The 14,116-nt window shown below is 40.1% G+C and overlaps 1 protein-coding gene across 12 annotated transcripts in view; it reads right to left on the reverse strand.

Annotated features, from left to right (window-relative positions):
• The window catches only part of ESRRG (estrogen related receptor gamma), a 532,991-nt gene that overhangs the window by 138,897 nt on the left and 379,978 nt on the right, over positions 1-14,116 (reverse strand). For all 12 annotated transcript variants that reach the window (XM_081039347.1, XM_081039350.1, XM_081039345.1 and 9 more), the window contains one exon: positions 8,534-8,949. In XM_081039347.1, the coding sequence (XP_080895473.1) occupies positions 8,534-8,936 (403 nt within the window). In that variant the 5' untranslated portion in view covers positions 8,937-8,949. The remainder of the gene's footprint in view (positions 1-8,533; positions 8,950-14,116) is intronic.

A 14,116-nucleotide genomic window follows, 5' to 3' on the forward strand; every position in this document is an offset into this window, starting at 1 on the left:
GTTGTATTGAACTCAGAGAAGGAGAGGAAGAAGGAGAAGGAAGAGGAAGAGGAGGAGGGGCTGAAGAGGAACCGGAGGAAGAAAATAAGACATGCTAGAAAGGATGCAGAGAAACTATTGGTAGAAATGTAAAATGGTGCAGCCACTATAGCAAACAGTATGGAGGTTCCTCAAAAAATTAAAAATAGAACTACCTATGACCCAGCCAATTCCACTTCTGGGTATTTATCCAAAAAATTGAAAACGGGATCGTGAAGCGATATACTCTGTACACCCATGATTATTGCAGCCTTATTCACAACAGCCAAGAGGGGTCACCCACCTGACGTCCACTGAGAGACGAGTGGATAATATGCTATCAACATGTGATAAAATACTATTCAGCCTGAAAAAAGGAATAAAGCCTGAAAAAGGAAAAAGCCTGAAAAAACCTGGCAGCACACCGCAACCTGCATAAACTGAGGACATGGTGCTAAGGCAGTCACAGAAAGACAAATAAATACTACCCGATTTCACTCCTAGGAGGTATCTAAAGTAGTTAAACAAAGAAATAGAAAGGACAGTGGGGGCTGCCGGGAGAGGAGGAAACGGGGAATCGGTGTTTCATTGGTATAGTTTCAGCTGCGCAAGATGAAAAAGTTCTCAAGATAGTCCATCACAATGTGCAACGCTCATGAACTGCATACTTATAAAGGATGAAGATGAACAATTGTATGCTATGTGTTTTTGGTTTTATCACAATAAAGAAAAGAAATTGTGGGGGTAAAAAAATAAATGCTGAAACAGCACTTTTTCTAAATATAAACTTATATTGACTTTCAGTATAAACTAGCATACTTGACCGGAATCCTTTATCTCATTTTGCTTTCGTGTAAACCTTTTTAAATTGTATGAGTGAACTCTAAAAACAAGACTTTCACATGGTTGAAGCCTATTATCAGCAACTTCAAAAGAAAGTGAATTAGGGCAGTGTGTATACTTTATTACTTCTAAGATATTACCTAAGTTTATCAGAAAAATGAATCATTGCCCTGGGCTTGAACAGTAAAGAAATTCTGACCCATGACATGGAACCCCACCCTGCCATTCCCCACAGCTTCCAAAACCTGAATTTTAACAAGGACCAATGTTCCCAGTCCTCAGGATTCAACAAATCACATCGAGACACCTCCTCCTGAAACTACCAAAAGAAGTCACGCACCTTCCCATCAAAAAGGAACTTCAGACAACACAAGTCCCCTCACTCATTTTTTGTTTACTTCCCTTCCTATAAGGTGAACATTTTAATCTACTCTAACTGATTTTAGCCATCACCGATTTTGAGTTGACTGGAGGGAAGGTCCTGTCATATAATTTTTTTGACACATGCGTTTTGAAAAATATAAAGCACAAGGTGTCATTCCTACTATTCGTATTCAAGCATTTGATATGGTACTCCACCAATGGTGGCTAGCCTAACAATTTATGGGTGCTTTCTCTGAATGGAACAACCTTACTTATCAGGGCTTGGTTCTGGGTTAATAGAGAACCAGAAGGAAAGAAGGAAAGCTATTAGAATGTTAAAGGAGGCACTAATAACTCAGCTTGGAAGTTTACCTTGTAATCAGAGAACAGCCTCTAGCCCCTTCCTCAAAACAGGCATCTGAGAATAGGAGGGGTGAGTAGGGCGGCAGGTCCTCAAAGGAAAGTCCAAGTGTCAGCCACACCCTACTACCTAAGAAATTCCAAGACAAATGTAAAAAATCCACCTCCCTGACAGACAGGAAAGTAAATGGTATTTTTAAAAGAATTCACTGGAACCCATCCACGAAGTCCTTCAGACAGGAGCATGTGAAAATGCCAGCTTCTTTCTGCAGGGTCCTTGCTGAGGGAAGCACTGATGTGGCAGTCTGGAAGAGGGCTTACAATTGGCAAGTTGTCGGCCAGAGTGCAAGCTGAGAAGAGAGAATGAGTCACCAACAAAATTGTTGGTGAAATGGCGAAGCACGGGCTTTCTTTCCATCAGAGAGTAACTGAAGCTGGAACAGGCATGTTTGTATGACCCAGGTGAGAAAGGATAAGGGACTTTAGTGACCACACTGGAGCCAGAGAGGGTAGAAGCCCTCATGCCAGCTCCACCCCCAGTCATCACCTGAGGGCACCTTTCCATCTATGCACTACTTTTGAGGCCACTGGCTCAAGGAGCCATGGGAAATTGATTTTATTTTCTAAGTACAGAAGATTTCAATGAAGAAAAACTTAAATCTATAAAAAAATAATAAAAATACATATGTAAAGATAATCCCGAATAACATCCTTGTATTTTATGATTTTAACTTTAGAACATATTAGAGTATTAAAGCTCTCATTTACCAACCAGGGTAATTATTTTCTCTAAACACGAAGTTAAATAGAAAGAATTTTATTATTTCTCTTTGGAAAGGTCGCATGATGTACAGGCGCTCAATTTGCAATGTCTTACTTCCTCCAGTGCTGCAAATACCCTATTCTAAGACCAAATTAGCACATGATGGCAAAGGAAATGCACCATCCAGGAGATCTCCTCTAAGAATACACCTTCTGGTCAGAAAGAGTCCCTCCGCATGCCAGGGTAGTAAATCAGTCAGCAGCAAGAGACCCACACCTGGTAGCCTTCACCATCTACCTTGCAGGCAGATGCCTAATCTTAAATGTCCCCTGTTTAAGGTGATAATCAGGCTCTTATCAGTGTCACCTTTAGACTCTAGCAAGAAGAGCCCCTACCCGAGGCCCTGAGCTTTAGACGGCACCTGTGGTACAAGGAACCCTTGAACAAGCTAAGGGACAAGCTCAGCTGGAGCCAACCCCTGGTAGCACCCAAACCGGAGTACCTGGGATCCTGGAATTTTCTGGCTAAATCACCACACGCCCCATTCCGGGACCCTTGCCCAGGAAGGGTCTTCTCTGGAAGGTGGCCTGGTCTGGCGGGCACATTGTGAACCAGTGCATGGTCAAGGAGAAGCTGTTTGGAAGGGGCCAATGCGCCTGGACATGTGGGCAGGAGTGTCCACACTATGTGTGAGACATCATGGGAAGCAGAGAGAAAGGAAGAGAAATGCACAGCACTGCAGGCCGAGGGTTGACTAGCCTTCTGCCCAGCTCAGAAATAAAACTCCTACCGTGTTTCCCTGAAAATTAGACCTAGCCAATCAGCTCTAATGCACATTTTGTAGCAAAAATTAATAAGACCAGTATGATATGATATGATATGATATGATATGATATGATATGATATGATATGACCCAGTCTTATATTATAGTAAAATAAAACCAGGTCTTATATAAATTTTTGCTCCAAAAGACACATTAGAGCTAATGGTCCGGCTAGGTCTTGTTTTCTGGGAAACACCACAGGAGTCTAAGAATTGAAAATGCAAGGCTCGCCTTCCAGGCCATTAGGAAGGTCCGGGTGTCAAGTAAGAGAAGAGAACATATTTTACTTAGTAGTTTCTTCTAGATTGACAAACTTGAATGCTTACATATACTCTGTACTCCTGTCCCAGGGCCCGTAAACGTCCGGAGTGGACTTAGTTCTCATAATGGTCATTCTCACATCTTAAGATGCAAAGGCATGCATTTCATTTCCTAAATCCCACATGTGAAGCTTCACTAGGAATCCAATGAGTGACAAGTTCCAAGATTCTGGCTCACTTTCCAATTTACCAGTTTGCCATCTGTGGTCACAGGAAAAAAAGTTCACTGATCGCCATAAAACTAAATAAAAGCAATCGAATTTTCAGTTGGCCCACTTAAATGGCTATTCGTCTAAAAGGGTGAGAAGTGACTACAGGGAAAGAGGGTTTATTATCATAGCAAAAGGGTGGCCAGTTGAGAACTGAGAAAGGTTACATGTCCCTTGAGGGTAGCCTCCAGGACACTTCTTTGTGCTAGAATATTTGAGCTACCCAGTGCTTGAGTATTGCATTTGTGTTGCCAATATCAAGCAAGGTTGCTTATTTATTAAGCACCTACTATGGGCTAACTACTTAGACATCTCGCATTTTAATCCTCGCCACCTGGGAAATGGAGGCACAGAGAAGCTAAGATCCCTCAGCTGGTAAAGAGCTGAGACTTGGGGACCTAGTTTTATCTGAATCCAAACCCATGCTACAATGAGTATCTTAAAAAAAAAATTAATATGTAATTTCCTTCCTTTAAAAGCAGGGGAAAAAAGAATGCATTATTTGTAGCACCAGAATGAGCAGTTCAAAAGCTATATTAACAAGACACACACACACACACACACACACACACACACACACACACACACGGTGCCCAAAAAATGTATACACATTTTAAGAAAGGAAAAAAAAACTGTATTAAAATTGTAATACTCAATATATACCAATAACAAAAGATGAATATAAGTCACGTTTGACTTCTGCAATTACAAGAGGTGCTCAAAGTGGTTACCATCAGTGTAATTTTAATACAGTTTTCTCCTTTCTTAAAATGTGTATACATTTTTGGCACTCTGTGTGTGTTTGTGTGTGTGTGTGTGTGTGTATATATATATATATATATATATATATATATATATATATATGTTCATATATATCCTATTTTGTCATAGTCTTATATAGAAATTAAAACTCCAGGGGAACTAGTGTTTTGTGTATGAAATAATAAAACATGCATTGACTTTTTTGAGTATAAAGATATTTTCCTTGTCTTGCCTCCTTAACAAAGATCCAGGGAAAACTCTTAAGAATATCAACAACAAAAAATTTCCCACTCATTTATGAATTGAGGCCAAAACTAGAATTAGAAAAAAAAAATCAGAATAAATTATAAAGCCTAGAAAATGACAATGAAACCATTGCTGCCGTTGTAACCCTGTGGGACAGATAAGGTATAGCACTTAAGTCCTCCGAAAAGTTTCTGTTTAACAAAAAGACAAACAAGCAAGCAAGCAAACAAAAACAACCTTGACTTTTACCTAAGTGCTGACCTAATTCAATAGTTTTCCAATGATACCCAGGAAACAGTCAATAAGTAAAATATGCCTTTCTGGTTGACTTTCACTGAAATCTATGATTAATTGCCTTTCACAACTGGAATTCCACACTCACCTTTGAAAAGAATAATTCTCATTACTTTTCTCAAAATGTGCTCTGGGTATATGTTCTTTTGGTTCTAAACGTAAGAAGTATTTTTCCCAACTTCTAAAACTTAGACATACTACATATTGTATAACCAGTCTTAAAAATAAGTTATTTTAACAAAAAATAAAGATTCTGAAGAGGCACTATTTTCCATGACTATGCCTTGGGGTGCACATGTCCCTTCGTCAAATCAATGGGAACAGAAACCACACTTATATAATGTCCTGGCCATAAGGCCTGTGACACAGTAGAAAGACTTGCTCTTGAGGGGAGTTGTGTAATCCTGTTTCATTTTCTGGAGAGCTTTAAAGGAGGGAAGGGACAGGCTCTTATCTGTCAAAGATAGATTGGCTGCAATGCTGCCTCAAGGCCATGAGAAGGGATTCCTGGTCTTTTCAGCATCAGGATAAGAAAACTCATGATGATACAATAGATTTGGCCACTTTCAACATCGTTGGAGTTCAATTGGTACCACTATTTGGCCCCAGGAAGGAGGGGCTGTTCCACTCTCCTTTACAATTACCACCCTAATTATTACATTATACTTTCACAATTTAATCCCTTTATTTGCCTCACTGCCTTTTTGGGGCTAAGTAAGCACCACGGTGGGACGCCTGCTGATGGAGTTAGCAGGATAGCCTTACTGAGTGCCGCCCAGCTGCCAGCTACAAACACAGCCAGGTGGGCCAGTCCAGAGTGCTAATCTGAACAGTGACATCTCTGTCTCCTGCTCAAAATCCTTGCAAGTCACTCTGTCCAATATGGAGTAGAATTGAGCACTATCCATCAATGCCAAGAACCACCCTGTGTTACACTTTGGGTGGCATTTCTGCTTCCTAAGGAATAATCAGCCATAGAATTCCAATTGTTCTGTTCCCGTTATTGCTCAGTAAATAACACTTGTGTAGCTATTAATATCTAAGCTAGATGATTTTTTTTTTAAAGACAACTAACAGGAAATCTTTCCACATAGTTGTTCAATCTTTGGAAAACAAGTGAAGACGGAGGAGCTTAATTCCCCACACCCATCCAAAAAAATCTGGTATTCCCTCAAGGCAGGAGGCATTTGCACCCAGAATTCGCCCCCATCTCCCAACCTTTGGGAACAAAGCTTTAATAAAGTGCAGGTAAGATGGAACTCCAGCCACCATGCTCCCTGCCTCACAGAAAGTTCTCTGGGGATGTTTGCTGAGGAAATGGGCATATTGAGAACCTCCTTCTTAGGTCAGTATACATAGTATTCGTTAACATACGCCAAAATGCGTGCTTATCTTTGTGTGGGTAGATCCAGAGCTGGATAAACCGAGTTAACAAAATCAAATGACTAACAGTTTCAATTGTAGGTGCTCTGTAGCGAAAGCACTCTAATACTGTTGGATAATGTGGTCAGAACCCAAACACTGGAAGTGTGTTTCATTCTCCAGTTTTGCAATTTTGTAAAGAGGCTGAAAAGATTTTTCCAGTGCCCCGAAGTGAAGGGAAGCTTTTCCCATAAACCACCACTGGTTTTACTTACTTTACTTGTTATTTAACATTTCATTTTATCCTTAAGCATTCTATGAGGTAGGTATCAAAGCCTTGAATTTATAGGGGCGAATAAAGAAAATAAAGATCCAGTAGATGAAGGATTTGGGTAAGGAAATGCTAATAAAATATGAAGAGACAGCTATTTTAAAAATTAAGTAATTCATATGTACTCCGCACTAACTTGGCTTGTGTTCTTCAGTTAAAACGATGAAAAGGTGCAGCTTAAATATCTACTCTATTCTATAAGAGTTAGGACCTCTTGGAAAGCTGTGTACTTTAAGGAAACTCTCTGTGTATTCATCAACCACAAATCAAGAAAGCTGTGTAACAGTCAACAGAAAAGCCAGCGGGAGACGGTGCAACCTATTCCACAACAGTCCCCAGGCCCTTCAGTACAACTGACCGAGAAGACGTGCCCTCCTAGGTGCTCTTAAAAGAAAAGGGTAGGAGATCACTCTCTGTGCACAGAAAGGGTTTCACTTTTTGTTAAACTATTTAGAAGGAATTGAGTTAAACAAACAGGATCTCTTTTGTACTTTAAAAACCAGAGCATCACAAAGTTATTAAACTATTTCAGTTATGCCCCACCCAGGCGATGCTGATCACTGCTGGTCCAGGGACCACACTTTGAGAAGCCCTGTTATAGGTCACACCACAGGACAATGCTGTGATTCTTCACCCTGTCTTCACACTGGGCATCAATCAGGAAGCTTTCAATAACCCCCCTGCCCTGGCCACACCCAAGGCCAATTCATTTGGAATTATGGGGCGTGAGTATGATTTGGTATCAGTCTGATTTAAAAGTCTCCTGGTGATTCCAGTGAACTGACAAGGTTGAGCTCCATTTAAGAATATACATTTTGTAAACCACGGAGCAGAATGGAATCACTGACGCACTGAGAATTCTCAATAAATAATAATTCTATGCATCCCCTATTTTCTCCAAAAATTTATCACACAAGATCTAAAAACGTGAAACATAGGTATAGGATAGCTTTTAAAATGAGCTGAGTTCTGTATTTGTGAATTGCTAGTTTAAAGGGGTACATATAACTCTCAGACATAATTTTCTATATATTTAATGTTGGAAATAATATTGGTACTTACACATCGGGAGACCTATAAAAGTTTGGGTTTGTCTTAAATATGGTGGAGGTGTATTTTATAATTTGGTAAAATTTGGAAGACTTTTTTATACAAATTCATAAATTTTAAAAAATAAATAATAAAGGTGGGAAAAATATATCTAACCATAGAGAAAGAAGGAAGGTACCGTAGTAGATAATTAAAGTTGACTAGGGCAGTGGTTCTTGATGTCTGGTTCCTGGACCAGCAGCATCGGAATAACCTGAAATTTTGTTAAAAGTATAAATTCTCAGGCCGCAACCCCAGGTCTGATGAATTAGAAACTCTGGGGACAGGGCCCAATGATTTGCATTTCGACCAGATCTCCAGGTGGTTTGATGCACTTTCAATTGTGGAAACCCAATAACCTAAACAAAGTACTTATTATTTCCATGCATCTGTAAGAAGAACAGAAGATGTAAAAGCACTGCTTATCCAGTTTTCATTTGTCCAGTTGCTATACAACCCCACATTGCTCTAATAACAGCCTTGCTCTTTTCAACTCCACCCGAAGCGTATCAGGCTTCCATCCTTAGAGCTCAACAGTGAACGTAGAATTGACAAGGGGCATATTTGGGGGCGGGGTATTCTATAAAGCCCCCAATGTCCATTTTAATCTATTTCTATTTTCCAATGAAAATAGAATTAAGATTATAAAACTTGACTAACAACTAGGAATGGAAGAACTAGAAAAACACACAAACCATCACATGAGGTTGGAAGAGGGTACGGTATTTATTCCCAGGTCCAACACTAACCTTGAATTGTCCTCTTGAAGAATGCTTTGCAGGCTTCACACGAGGCTACCCCATAGTGGTACCCAGAAGCGATGTCACCACACACTAAACACAGTCTCTTGGGCATCGAGTTGAGCATGTATTCACACTTGGTCTGGGGGTCTTCCACAATGGTGCTAGAGCAGTCATCATACAGTTTCCTGACAGGCCCACTGCCTCCTAGGATAGGAGCAGAAGGGTAGAGAGGTGGCGAGTCAAGTCCGTTCTGATGGCCATTCATGGTTGAACTGTAGCTCCCACTGGCGTCTGAAGAGCCACCTGGGCTGTGGTGGTTGACGCTGTCCGTCAGGGAGGCCGGGCTGGAGGGTTCCGTCTTGATGAAGGACGAACAGCTAGAATCAATGTGTCGATCTTTGTTTGACATTCTGCAGAGAAGCCTGTGATTCAGGGAGACACAAACAGAGGTAGAAAGAGAAGAGAGGGTCAAATACAGAGGTAGAAACAAAAGAGGTAGAAACAAAGAGAAGGTGGGGGGGGGGGGAAATAGAGAAAGTGAAAGGGAAGGATGAAAGGAGAAAAAAATAGAAGAATTCATATGTTAAAGACATTGCTGTTGGAGAGGTTGACCTAAGATCTGTGGATGACACATGATTCATTCTGTAGTCAATATCTCTTGTTCTACAAGAAGGTAATCACCATAGGGGCATGACAGGGTTACATAAAAGCACCCAGACAGGCCATGAACAAAAGCTCTAACGGGTCCAATTCCTTTTATTCTAACCTTTCTCTTGGAGAACAGCTATCAATATCTAAATCAACTCTCTAGATTCTAAATTTATCCATGAAGGAAGAGTGATTTGCAAAGTCCATTATCATTTCTAAAATTGTAGTTATCTTTACTCTACTTTTCCCTCCCACTTTCGGATGTCACAATTGTTGTATTACGAGCAGAGTCAAACTTTTATTTTCAAGACTACACAGATGATTCCTCGGCTCTGCATTTACTGTTTGTTGGAAAACTTCCATAAGCCTAACAGTGTCTTTTATTGATCTCAGACACACAGGGACTATATGAGGACATATTCTTTATTTAAATGGCTCTGTTTCATAGACATTGAGCAATACCAGAAGACGTCAAGTATAAAATTCTAGCCAATATTTAAGAATTACTCCCCAGAGCCCACAAAACTTAGTGAAATAATCACCAACATTGATCACTTAAATAAATACAAACATATGTTCATATGTTTGTGTCTATGTATCCGTGTGTGTATTTCTCACTGTTGAAGAGATGAGTCACTAAAAGACATCTGAGCCTCAAGTATACCTGTGAGCCTGTAAATCTGATACCGTATATTCAGCAAAGTAAGAAGGTATCAAATTTTGTGTTGAAAAAAAAAAAGAGATTTGTGATGTTCCCCTTTTCTCCCCATCTTTTGGTCTTTTAACACGATATCTCCTAAAAGAAAATATGAACATCTATCGTGACAAGCTTTCTTATCCAGAAGAAATCTACTGCCTGTCTTTCCTTCTTGGGCCCAGAAGGGATTACACTTCTGAAAAGATAATAAGATGAAAAGACATAATTGGTCCTATTTTCTTTCCGTTTGGCCATAGCGCAAAACCCCTTTTCACGTCGTCTCAGAGCCCACTACGGAAAGAGGACGTGACAGTTGAGAAAGGGAGTTAGAAAATTGCTTCCCAATGGAACAGTGATTTATGGGAATTCCACAGGGTAATGGTCACTCACCAGAATTTGGGGGAGTAGTCACCACATAACCAAATGGACACAATTATCTCTTTCACTCTGAATCAGGTGATTTTTTATCATTGCACAAATGTCATGTTCTCCTCCAGCTCCTCCTCCCCCTCCCCCATCACAGTTCTCTTTCTCCAAAATGAAGAAAAATATGGGATTTTCTATCCAGGGATGTTTACGCAACTGTTCCCAACAGGCAGTCCCAAGAGCCAAGCATCAGAAGCAAGAATTTGCCTCTTAACCAATAAATTTCCCATTGGACACTGTGTTCTATCTGAAGTGAAGCAGTATCAGGATGTGAGAAAAGCAAACTGAAAAGAGACAGCCCCCCACCCCCCAACCCCCAAGATCTCCTCGCTCTTCGGCCACCCATTCGTGTTGTCCTTTCCTCAAGAACCAGCGAAAGGAAAAATCGGCCCCTCGCCAGCCTGAACGACAATGTCCTTTCCCTTCTGCATCTGCGCCTTGTACCCGTCACTGTTAATGAGGGTTGTAATTAATAGATCACTCTCCCTGTCTCCCTGCTTGCACTCAGGGCGAAGCACTTTTCCCCAACTCAACGTCGGAAAGAAAGCGGGTGGCGCTGACTTACATCAGCCCTGCAAACCCCTTTTAATTTAGATCACTTACCCCACCACTTCACTTATTACCTTATAATTACTGGACCGCTCGCACATACATTATGATCTCAGACTAGAGTTAGAAGTTATTAGGGTACTAAAACATGGTTGCTCCCCTTTCCTCTCTCTGGCACTGAATTTCTCACGGCTATGACAATTAACTGTTTTGCCTCTGTCGACAAGCACCATTTCTTTTTTTTTTCTTTTTCCAGAGAGTCATTGTGAGCTGCTTGATGACAAAACAGACCACATTTGCTCCAGGCTCTTTTTTCTTTCTCTCTTTTCTTGTATCATCTCTGAACAATTCCCCCTCCCCTCATCCCCTCAGCCCGTTTTGCCTCTCTCATGGTTTTTCTCATGAGCTTCTAAAATTTGCAGAACTCTTGACTAAGGAGCAAGGCCAGAAATGACCCTCCCATTTATAGAACAGTTATTTGCTAAGTCACCAAATATTTATGTGTCAAATGTGTGTTGCTAAAGTGCCTGGAAAATGGGAGTCTCCAGCCAGCTGTCTCCTCTAAAATCTCTGGCCATAAAACTTTGCAAAAACCTGGATGGAAACAAGGAAATTCGGGAAGTTCAAGCTGCCGGGGAAGTCTTTGGACCGGCACCATCTCCTCCTACACAAAGTCTGGCCACATCAGCTGTAAGTGAAAGGGAACAAATTGGACTTGGGCTCTAAGCGGCATGCACTTCTTTTCAGACTCGCACAAACTCCTAAATGAATACATTTTGCCCACTGGAAATAGTAATAGTCGAGTTGCCATTTATCAAGTGCTTACTGGGTGCTAGACACTAACCTGGGCGTGTGACAAAGTATTACCAGATTTAATCCCCAAGAGAACCTTGCGAGCGAGGTATTGCATTTTAGGAAACAGCCCCAGCCGTCACACACAATTTCCTGAAAGTCATACAGCTAGAAGTAGAAGAGAAGGGATTCGAACACAGGTCTGACACCAACGTCCAGTGCAGAAAATGTTTTGAAGTCAACAGACAGATTTTAAAGGTGTATATATATATATATATATATATATATATAAATGGTGAAGCAAGCAGGGGGACAGGTAGCTCACACAGAGGTGTATTTCATCCATAGCTCAGCCCTGAGTGGAAAGGGACCAGAGAGGCCAACACACCAGCTGTAGGTTGGCCCTGTGGAGTCACCTTCTGCAGTGATGGATCATCGCCTACACGAAACTACTGAAAGAACACAGCTGTGTCCTAATGACGACTCATCTCGTTACACCGAACACTCCCAGATCCCGTTCCATTATACCCGAAAACTACGGCGGGTCTTAATTCTCTCCGTCTCTGTCTCTGAAATGCTACAGCTCTATTATTCAAGCCTGAAATATTCACAACTATCTATAAATTCAATTGTCAGCTGGTGGGTTTTATTCTAGACTTCACTTCAATCTAAAATTAGAGGCACTAAAATTCACATTAACTCTAAGAGGAATGTAGTGAATAAGACTTTATTTCTAAAGAACACCTTTTTTGTCAAAAAGAGCCATTTTCAAGATGATGGCTTTATCTGTAGCCAAAGAGAATAAGCCCAATTCCACATTGTGCTGTTAATGCAGAAATTTTAGGTCACATTGGATTAATACAAATTTGAATTCAGTTAAGAATTATGAATACAAATAAGGGGCTGGAAACGGTGGGAAATATTTATTTTAAAGCCTTAGTGCGGTTGCTTTTATTCTCTTACTTTAAGAGAAATGATGAGAGTAGTACAAGGGAACAAGACAATGATTTTCCAAAAACCTTCTCTGAGTGAACACCCTACAAATAAACCGGGGATTGGCATGGATAACTATGTCAAGAATAAACATTTAGTTTTTGTATAAGAAACTAAATTTGAGGGGTTTAACAGCCTTCTTGGGACCAGGGAAATTTCAGTGCTTTAAAAAGCACTTTCAACACAGTTTGAGGTATGTCTCCAATAATTCTGATTATCACACTTCATCACAGAAACTTGTTGCTTCACCTTGCCTGAGGGCCAGGAAGGGAAAAAAAAAATTATCTTTGGTGTAAGATACCAATCGTCAAGCAAATAAAACTTCTTGGTTGCTGGACTATATAAAAATGTAATTTTTGAAAGTTAACTGTGTGTATATGTGTGCCTGTACAAAGAGAAATTGAGAGTGAAAGAAAAGAATCACATTCAGAATTGCTGCTGGAGGGGAAAACAAGATAATCTGTAAGTTAATATTCCATTTATATTATAATTATCAAGCTGAATTGTTTTCAGAGATTCTAGCTAGATCCAGGTAAATGTGTGATCTTGAGTTAATTGCTGTGAATTGCCACACTCACGTGTAGTTGTCCTGGATGGTCTACATTTCCCAGAAGGAACTTACACATAGCCAAGATATTAATTGTTAAATGCCGGTGTAACAATAATGTTCCATCGGCTTACATGTTAGTAACCCTTTCATCAAAATATAAGTTGTTAACAAATATCTGTATTTCATCCTTTGAATTTCATAACAAACTCGAATTTATTTGCTTCATTTCCCTACTTAAAAAAAAAAAAGGTGCCTAAAAAACGTGTGTCTTTGGCCTTTTCTGATTGTTTCATGTATGCAAGAGTTTTTGAAACTTTTATTACACCTGTATCAGTGACAGTCACTTTAATAGGCTAAATGAATGACAACTAAACAAGTCACTATTATATTTTCTTTCTGTCACCCTTAACAGACCAAAAAGGAACCCAGTGCCATTCATTATAAATTCCAAACACTTTATCAATTTATATCCAAAAATTTTATGCAAGTTTACAAATATGGTAAGAAAGAGAAAAGGGAAGGGGAGAGAGGAAGAGAGAGAAAGGAGAAAAGAGAGATAGAGGGCAAGAGAAAGGGGGAAATCAGAGGACAGAGTTCTTAGCTGTCTCACTGAAACACAGAATTTCAGGGCTGGAAAAGAAGCATATCAAGTCCTACCACTGAATCGCTTACCTATTCAGAATAGGAATGAATCTATGAGGTTTGGTCCCTTCTGAAATCACCAGATTAAATATTTAAGTAATTTTGTTTTTAAAAAATAGTAAAAAGCTTTTTATTAGCCTATATGTTCTTTTTGGTTTTGCTTTGTTTTAATGCTTTTGGAAGAAAACCTCCAAGAGTAATGGAGGCCCAACTTCAAAGACCATGGCCCCAACAGCTCCCTCTGTGGCCTGAGTTACAACTTCAAGCACCCTACTTTACAGTCAGCTTTTTT

This window comes from Rhinolophus hipposideros (genome assembly GCF_964194185.1).
Source record: "Rhinolophus hipposideros genome assembly, chromosome: 26".
NCBI classification, from domain to species: domain Eukaryota; kingdom Metazoa; phylum Chordata; class Mammalia; order Chiroptera; family Rhinolophidae; genus Rhinolophus; species Rhinolophus hipposideros.